This window comes from Echiichthys vipera (genome assembly GCF_963691815.1).
Source record: "Echiichthys vipera genome assembly, chromosome: 10".
In the NCBI taxonomy this organism is placed as follows: Eukaryota; Metazoa; Chordata; class Actinopteri; order Perciformes; family Trachinidae; genus Echiichthys; species Echiichthys vipera.
Window position 1 is genome coordinate 9,582,580 of NC_139835.1, and position 9,794 is coordinate 9,592,373.

Genomic DNA, 9,794 nt, shown 5'->3' on the forward strand with positions numbered 1-9,794 from the left:
ATGCAAGAATTAGAACGTAAAGCGTCGTCTAAATGACGTGAATATTGCTGCAATGCAGTTTTTCCACATCCTGATAAAACAGATTAAGACAAATATACACAACATATATTTTTATATAGTTATAACAATAAACATCTTCCTTTTTCTATTGCCTTCATTCATTGGGACTTTGTCTCGATATATCACAATATTTGCTCATGTGAAATCATGGGGTACGTAATCCAGCTGATGTTAGTCCACTGAACTGTGTGGCAATGTTAAGTTGGATTATCAAACCAAAACTACAATTATCAGAGAACATTTTATGAGATGTTTGTGTTAGTGTGAATTTAGGCAATGTAATTGTGTATCATGAAATCTCCACATGATTTGTTCACATATTGATGATAAATTATCAAATTGAATTATCCCCCAGCCCTATATGAGAGAAAGTAGCTTTCTTTTTTTACACTTCCTTAGAATATCTTGATCCTTGGCTACAATAATGATAAACAGCTCATCTTCAATATCCACAAAGGGGCAGTCTGATCACCTTCACTGTTTCTGTTTTATTTAGACATTTAAGGGACACATTTTTTCAACGTAAAGAGTTATTCCAGCGCAAAAACCCTCCCATGGTCTTTTATGGCACTAACATACATCAAATAAGCCATCAAAACAGTTTTTTTTGCGTAACAACTGTTAACAGAGAATAATGGGAGAGTCGCTAACAGCCGGACGTGAGAGTCCCTACACATAAAACGAAGCGCCAACAACGTGAACCAGGAGTTTATTAAAAGAGTGTTTTAAAGACTTACCTACTGACTTCCGTACCAGCTCCTCTCATAGTGAAGTCCATTCAAGTGGATTACCAAAGTCAATCCAAAAGGAAGGAGCCCATTTATGCGTTGTTTTCTGTGTAGGGACTCTTCTCATGCTACTGCAGAGGTTTGCTGTTATTTTCAGCAGTGTTAGTGGTTAAAAAAGGCTTTTTAATGCCTTCACAGTACTGCCCCGAGCTAATCAGTGTTAGCCACGTCCGGCTGTTAGCGACTCTCCCGGATTTCTCTGTTAATAGCTAATAATTGTTACAAGAAAGAAACTCTCGATGGCTTATTTGATGTATACAAGTGCTGAAAAAGACCATGGGATGATTTCGCGCTGGAATACACTTTAATGCATGGGGATGGACCTGTAAAAAGGACACATAATATACCGTATATGAGCTGATTAACTACTAGTGTGCTGAAGCTTAAATCAAAAAGCCCACACCATCTGTGGGTTGTGTTGCCCTGGTATTTTTCTTCCACTGGATTAAACCAAACCTACACTACAGAGATTCTGTCCATGACACTGGCTCAGATATTTTTGGACTAGAGCACATCTTGGAAGGGGTTGTGAAGAAAGTAGAAGGAATAATTCTCTCATGTTCACTGAAGGAGATGGCTAACAGATCTGGAAGCATGGAAAGCAATCCTACTTTTGAAGAAACCCTCTATCTCTGGCAGTGTGAAAGTCCTTTTAGATGATAAAGAACATACAGAAGAGAATATAGAATTATTGTACATTTACTGGATGCAAACAAAGAAGAGACCATACAAAACTAAATGCGCCGACATCTCTTGTTGACCAGTAACAATGTGTGAGAAACAACATGTACGGGAGCCAACAGGTCCAACGGACTCACAGAGAAGGCAGCTTTCTGGGCAACATATACAAAGTTATTCTACATTTCCTTCACAGAGAGTTTCCTAGAAGTTTTTTTACATTCTCCTTAAATTGCTTATTTCAAGCCATTTCTTCTCAAAAATCTACAATCCAAAGTTTGAGGCCATTTCAAAACTCAATATTAAGGCATACGGCTAAATAAGAATCCATCAGCGCCCAGCACCAAATGTAAACACAGGACAAATCGAAGTGCTTGATGCATCAAAACAAAAGCAAAGTAAGAATATTAATCTAACATAAAATATAGGACCCTTTTTCATCCTTGCACTTCACTCTAGGGATCGCTTATATTGGAAGCGATCTACGGTATAAAGCTGAGAACACAGGCTTCACATTATGTCATTCACTCTGGCTGAGTTGTTGGTAAAAGGCCGTAAAACAGATACATTAACAATTCAAGGAGCTGGAATTGGGTAATGTTGTAATACACGGCATGTTTAAGTCATTGCTTCAGAACAAAGGACATCCTCACTATGGCTCTGAAGCTAAAACGGGCTACTTGAAGTCACAGGGAAAACACTTAAAGCAGGATACACACACAGTTTCCACGAATATACTGCGCTAAGGTTTCTCTGGTAAGTGAAGAAGCATTTCCATAAATGATTAGACATATATCAAGATAAGAGTATTACATAACTGTTAACTTGAAAATGTTTGAAAAATAATACTATTAATTGTTTACTATTAGAAAATAATAAGCAATCAACAAATTGACTTCATAAAATCCTCTATTTGGGGATTATTGTTGAAATCGAGGTTGTTGTTTTTTTCAAGGTTTGAGTTTGAAGAGCTCTGGTTGGTGGTTTTCAGTTTTGGTGAAGCAGGAACTTCTTGATGGGTTGTGGTAGCGGTAACGAGGGTATGTGGATTAGGCGGCTTTTGCCCATTGCTCTGCGGATCCTGATGCGACACAGGTGTGTCAGCCTGCGAGGGCATCCTGAGAAGAGACAAAGCAAAGGCATCTGCAGCAGATCCGTACTGCAGGCTCAGGTAAACCATGAGGACAGGGTACAGGCCGCTTTATTTGCCATATTATCACTCAGTTAACTGAAGCTGAACCTTGTCAAAAACTTCTTTGCCAGTCATGTTGTTGGCCATACAAGCACCTGGCTTTTGTTTTCTGAGCTGTTAAAAAATGGTGAGAATGTACCAACTTTCATTTTATTTATGTATTTATTTATTTTAGGATTTACTATGACAACGTCTGAGTTCATGTTATTGAACCAAATGGCGATACATTGAAAATGTGTCTTACTTTGAACACCTTCAGTCAATGTGCCGTATTTTGTGCCTTTTTCACAGCAGCCAGTTACACTTGGAAAAAGCACAGGTGTTACTACTAACATTAACAATGGCTCCTCTCTATTCAAGTGTCACAACAGTGTGACAGTGAGCCAGCAAACGCAATAGCAGGACTCAACAGAACTGAGCCATGGTTCATTTTTACACCTCTGCTGTAGCACGTCAAAATGTCTTTTTGGAAAAGTAATGACTGGAAGGCTGTGGCCGGGCAGTTTCCAGGTGTAAACGGGAAGTAATGCATCACTCAGTGAGAGTATTTGCTCTTCACAGGTGCAGCGTGAAACTCATGATCATCCGGGGCTTTAAAATGCAGGGCGACCCCCCGGATGTAGAAAGTTTGACCGACAAGCCGGGTGCTGTCCGCAGGGAATCAAGGTGCCCAGGGTCATTACGGTCAAGACTTTTTTTTCATCTAATTTTAAAAAGTTTGCATTTATTAGAATTCTACACTGTGTAGTGATATCATTTTTTGCAGGAAAGGTGAAATGATCGGGTGGTTATGAGGCAACCACAAACAACCAAACTCTGACTACCTTTAAATCTGTATATAACCCTTCCTTGAACTACTGGTTAATAATAACCCCCCCCACCTGCATATTCACAGATTTTACTCACTCCTTGCCTCCAGGAAGACCCTCAGCGCCTCTGGATCCACCTTCCTCCGATTGGGACCCTCCAGCTCTAACCCGTCCCAGGGCACGAGGGCCGGGTTGGCCCCGTGGTCCAGCAGCAGTTTGACGAAGGCCGCCTCACATCCGTGTCGCAGCACAGCATCCAGCAGGCAGGAGGCCAGGCCGCGGCCGAGAGCCTCTTTGCAGACGGGCCCCGTGTAGTTGAAATCGGGCTGAGCGCCAGCCTGGAGCAGCAGACGGAAACAGTAGAGGTGGTGGTAGGCAGCGCTGATGTACAGAGGACACACTACCAGAGTGTTGAGGGTGCGGGCACTTAAGAGAAGCCGGGGACCCAGCTGGTGGTCAATGTCTACGTCAGCATTGAACCTGGATGGAGGGAAACATAGATACAGTTGAACTTTTTTTTAAAGCCTTGATGTCCTCTGAAGGAAATACATATATTGGTTGATTGCAGAGAGAATAATCTTGAAAAAAATCAGATTTCAGAAGGCTCCATTTACTACAAATGTATGGGCCAAACATAGCCAATATATTCTGTGTCTAGATCAAAAATCTGGGACATCGTTTGCTTTTTCAGTCTGTTTGGAAAACGTTCAACACGTGAGAAGTGAGATAATTAAATATTTTGTGCTTGTTTAACATAACTTCAATACATCCAGGCTTTACCCTGATCCTCTCCTAACCTCACCTGATGAGCTCCTGCAGTACATCCAGCCGTCCCACCCGTGCAGCGTGGTAAAGCGGGGTGCTGCGGTGGTGGCGACTTCCGTTGGGATCGGCTCCGGCTTCAAGCAGGATCCGGACACATTCCAGGTGACCATTCACCACAGCTACGTAGAGGGCCGTTTGGCCTTTCACATCAACAAGGTCCACCTCGGCTCCCTGGGCGATCAGATAGGCCACGCAGGCGCCGTGTCCCGCTGTGGATGCGATCCTCAGAGGGGTGCAGGGCAGACAGCCACAACACCAAACAGACTTCTCATTGATGCGCCTGACACCAAGGGAGAGAAGGGAGTGGTTATTAGTTGTATCTCTAGATCCAACATATTGGGTTGGTAATGCTTGCACTTCGGAAGTTTTCAAAGTTTCTTAAAAGCAAGCTAATGACCATAAACCCAAACAATAAAAAATATAATTGCTGTGTGGTCATCACAAATTAAATATTTACAACAGCTACCAGCTAAAATATGCAGCGCTGCCTCAGGTGAGATTGGTTAGGCAGGGCCGGGAGAACCCAATGAAGTAAAAGTGTTTTATTGAAATAACAGCATGTTGTGAACCATGTGGAACAGAGATGGACTGCCCTAAGCCAGTAATAATGGGTTGGCCGGGTGTGGAGTACGAGTGCTGCATACAACCGCTGTGGGATTGGGGTTAAATGAGTTCTGACCACTCTACAATGGTCCTGCCTGGCTCTGACGTTGTGAGCATTTCAAGTTCCAGTACCTGTATGGACCGTATCTGAGTCCCACTGTGGCCACCAGCTACAAACCATGATGCACACACTGAGAAAAGGACATGTTTGCTTATAGCACTGTAAGGCAACGAGGAGCCAGCATGCCGTGTCTGTTATGAAGTGCAGCTTTGTGGTAGAGATGTGTAAGGGCTTATTCTGTACAGCATATGTCTCTCAGGCTGTCACTCAGCAAACCTCCTGAAGGAACCCACACAGCACAGAAAACCACAAACCACTTAGTGCCACATATGAACATTCTGGACAAAAGCTGGCAGGTCTGCTGTAAAATGTAGCGTTCAATTTTGAGGGACAAAGACTACTCTACACATCTACAAGAACAAATGATAAGAAAAGTGCTATACAAAGAACAAATCCTATTATATTCGTTTTATAGCTATAACTCCCACCCACTGTTTGAAGCTGTCTTCCTGCAGCAGGTTCCTCAGGGTGTCCAGGTCCCCGACGTAGGCTGCATTGTGCAGCCGCATGTCGTCCTGCTCCAGAGGTTTGTCGCAGAATTGCTCCTGGAGCCACTCCTTTAGGTTACGGCCTAGTAAGGACACACATAAGAAACTGTCAAACTTTAGCTAACCAAAGCAAAATACTGAAATCACTAGTCCATACAGCACCGCTTATCTTTAAAAATGTTGATGTCTGTTTTCAGTTAATGTTGTGGATTAATTTGGCCATTTACAAATGCAAATACACTAATTTAATTCAGCATCTTCAGCTGCATTTCACAGCTATTTATCACCGCATATTATTTCTTTGCATAACTCTACAAGTGGAAGTGTTCCTGCTAAATGTGGGAAGAATGAGTAATTCTGGTGTAAAATGACTCCAAGTGTTTCTGGGGAGTTCCTGAGTCTCTCATGGGAAGCTAGCCCCATTGGCACCAACAAACACCATGCCTAAGGATGAATCAAGGCTAAATTCCGGTTTATTTGACCAGTAGGAGTACAACTGTTCTGTGCACATGTACTTAATCAAGACCTCTCAGTCTAATATGCTATTTAAAGGTCCCATATTGTAAAAAGGGATAATTTTACTCTCTTTATTGTAAAGCAGGTTGAAGTGGCAAAACACTCAATCCACAGAGAAGCGCACACAGCCCGTATTCAGTATACTGTGCCTTTAAAAACGAGCCGTCAGGACTTCTGTACGGTTGTGATGTCACAACTCTACCTGTATTAGAGCTGAACACCAGTTGTTGAGCTTCAGATATTCAGTACAGATCAACAGTGAATATTTGGTTATTCCCTGACAAATACCAAAATTGAAAACCGAATAGCTACCCAATGAACAAATCTCCTAATAGCTGAATATTTGGGTCAAGCCCTAGTATATATATAAAGCACAGTATGTAGTAAATATATGTATATAGGTAAGTGACGGTGAATGTGACAGTGCTGTTACAGTCATTCCCCGGCTGCAATGACGATGCAGAGCCGCCGAGTGTGCAGATGCCGCAGACCTGGAAACACTGACGGGGATGAGAACAAGAACATCAAAGCATGTAGCATGAACCTGAACAGGAGCATAACATGGGACCTTTCAGACACACTTTCCAAATGTAGTTATTGCAGAGCTCAAGTCTTACACTGCATTTGATTGTGCGGGAGTTCCCATCACTCACAGTTAATATACATGAGCTTTAATGATCCACCTCTGGTCCAAATCATCCGTACCTGTATCATTAGTAGGCTGTGGAAACTAACACACAATGGCTCCTCGCCATTGATAGTTGTTTACTGACTGTGTTGACCACACCTTGTTACACAGTTGCCCTCAACAACAGCCCCGTGTTATTGTTGTCATGCGCACAGAAGTCTTCCTGTTTTTGTATGCGCACACCCTGCACACGGAGGACACATGATCCGTGCATGTTCCCCGGAGAGGAACACCGAGCGGCACGGTTACCTGCAGCAGTGGCACCGGGCAGATCAGAGACAGTGATGAGCGGAGGGACGTTGATACTGGGCGGGTCATCGACATCCGCCCGTGGACCGTCGGCCATGGTCCCGGAATGTCCAAACGTCCAGCTAGTGCTTCAGCAGAACACCGACACCGGTTCCCCAAACACGGGAAACCCAAGGGAATCAACCAGGGCACGTGGAGCAAACAAACGTGACCGTGTTGATGAAGGCGTCCGTGAGCTCGCAGCGCAACTTCCTGGAGGATTTAAAGGGGAAACGTCGCTTTAAATGCCCCGAACCGAGCATGACAACAGTGGGGGGAACAAAAAGGAGACAAATATGCAGTTAAATAGTTATGCATTAATATGTATCCTTGGGCAATTACAATCAATATTTCCCATATGGCACATTAAACACTGCTGTCAAGATAGTACAATATCTGTTGTAAATAATAAACGTTTTAAAGGCAGAATTCTGTGGAAATACATTTATTTATTATTCTATATTTAGTTGGCATAAAACAAGTCAAATATACTATGAGATATAGTCTAGTGAAGTCTGAATATACTAGATTTTCTAAATTTAGTTTGAATCCATAGAAGTCTCCATCATACATTGGGTAGGTTGTGTAGTAACAGCATACAGAAGCAGGATGGATATAGGCTACTGTAAATTGTACAGTATAACTCACACAAATTTAATTGTAAAAATGGAAATTTGATACTGGAATATTGAAGATATAATGCACAAACTGTCCCAAAAAAATCCCTATTATAGTTCTGTGGCACATTGTGATGTTTAATATGTGGTACTGCCATGACTCAAGCAACCCCATAAGGTCATTTCAAAGGTCCAAGCACGGTACCAAAAAAGATCTAGGATCCAAAAGAACGGCGTTTGGGCTTATTATCTCCTACATCCTGTATATCCATGTTTCTGTGTACACAAAGGGTTAGGCATGTTGTTTGGCTGCTGGTCCCATGTAAGCAGTCTGGGTAAGTACAAATGTGGTGTCATGTTTGGGTGGGTAACATACACCAGGGAGGCATGCAGAAATGGCTGTGTGCTGCCTGATGACACCTGAACCTTTGACTCTGAGGCCCGGTGGAGCTAAAAATACATGGACAGGTCAACAGTGCCACATGTCTCCATAAGTGGACAGGTCACAAGAAGAAGAAGAAGAAGAAGAAGAAGAAGAAGAAGAATTACTTTATTAACCCTGCAAGGGAAATCTTTTCACTCTGTTATTATTTTACAGGTTACACACACAGGCCCCGAAATACACACACATGCACAAACAGGACCTATATACGTGAAATTAATGGAGAGATGTCAGTGCGAGGGGGCTGCCAATGGATCAGCGCTCCGAGCAGTTGGGGGTTCTGTGCCTTGCTCAACAGCACCTCGGCAGTGCCCAGGAGATGAACTGGCACCTCTCCAGCCACCAGTCCACACTCATGGTCCACACAGGGACTCGAACCGCCAATCACCTATGGACTGAGCTACTGCCGCCCCAGATTTGATAGATTTTAGAGTAAATATTTTCTTTAAAGACAATTCAGATTTCAGTTAAACAAGCGATGATCTGCCATAATCATTTTTGAGACATAGAGTATTACTTTTTAAGTCTGTAGCCAGATTAAAAGCCACACTATCACAAGAGCTGAGAACATAGAACACACTCATCTCATCCCCAAAGCAATTTCAGTCAAAAGCAACTGGACTTGGTTATTTGTTATAGCTCATCTCCCTGATTGCATTTAGTATTACATTTGATTAGAGCAGAACATTCATTAAGTCTGATTAGAGGTTACTTGACCACTCCGAACCCCGGCCATGTGTTTTATCTGCACAAAGTGTAGTTCATTTTCAGAGTTGAAGTCAAAGAGAGAGATTGGCACTGACATTAGGATTAGTGGGTAACTGCAGATTGAAAGTGAAAGGTGTGGTCACTCATTAGCAGCATGATCCATTGTGAAATTCAAAGGGAAAAACCAACAGAGGCTTTTTTTTTTGAACAGTGAAGAGGCTGTCGTGTCTAAGTCACTTCTTGTTTGTGGAACCCACCAGTTTAAAGGAAAACGCAGGACAATAGAGCGGCCCTTTCCTCGGACTGTGCCGTAGTCTTATCCTAATCTGCCTGTTGAGACGGAGGAGAGCTTCTTTGTCCACGCCTTCTGCCAGGGGCCTTCAGATAAATCTCAGACTTGCATCACAAATGATCTGTCCAAATCTTGCTTAATAGTTGTTAAAGGGGCTTTTTTAATACTCTTTGTGTGTGTTGCAGCTGTTTCTTGGCTTGGCAGAGAAAAGTCGCTGCTAATGTTACTCGAGGGTCTTCAAAAGAAAGTTAAATGTTTTACTTCTGTCATGTCGGACCGGGCTTCAAAAGAAACGCGTCTCGTTGAGAGTGTGACTTGGCTGTGCCAGACGCCACAAGGACTTCTCATGAACTCGTCAAAATCACAAACCAGGGTCATTTATCATTTGGCTCATAGTGTAACTCAAGCAATGCAGACCTCTCATTACATTTCCATTAGAAGGCCAACTTGACTTTCACTTTCTCTTGACTACTCTCAACAACAGCTTCTACTCTACATTGACTTTGATTAAAATCAAGACACAACACATATTCACTGCAATGTAACCATTTATTTCACTCCACTACAAAATTATATAATTATTTGAACTATAATACAATCTCCACATATACATAATGTACAGTTTAAAGAGAAACAGAGTATATGATACATGAAGGTTACAGTGTACATTGTCCTTTCA

General features: G+C 42.5%; 1 protein-coding gene across 1 annotated transcript; it reads right to left on the minus strand.

Annotated features, from left to right (window-relative positions):
* Window positions 1-229: 229 nt before the first annotated feature.
* Window positions 230-7,386, minus strand: asb1 (ankyrin repeat and SOCS box containing 1). The gene is made up of 5 exons (XM_083921180.1): window positions 7,018-7,386; window positions 5,509-5,647; window positions 4,330-4,632; window positions 3,625-4,007; window positions 230-2,644 (listed from the first exon to the last, which is right to left on the minus strand). Exons 1-5 carry the CDS (start codon window positions 7,112-7,114, stop codon window positions 2,514-2,516), a joined length of 1,053 nt encoding a protein of 350 aa, XP_083777306.1. The 5' UTR covers window positions 7,115-7,386; the 3' UTR covers window positions 230-2,513.
* Window positions 7,387-9,794: the final 2,408 nt, after the last annotated feature.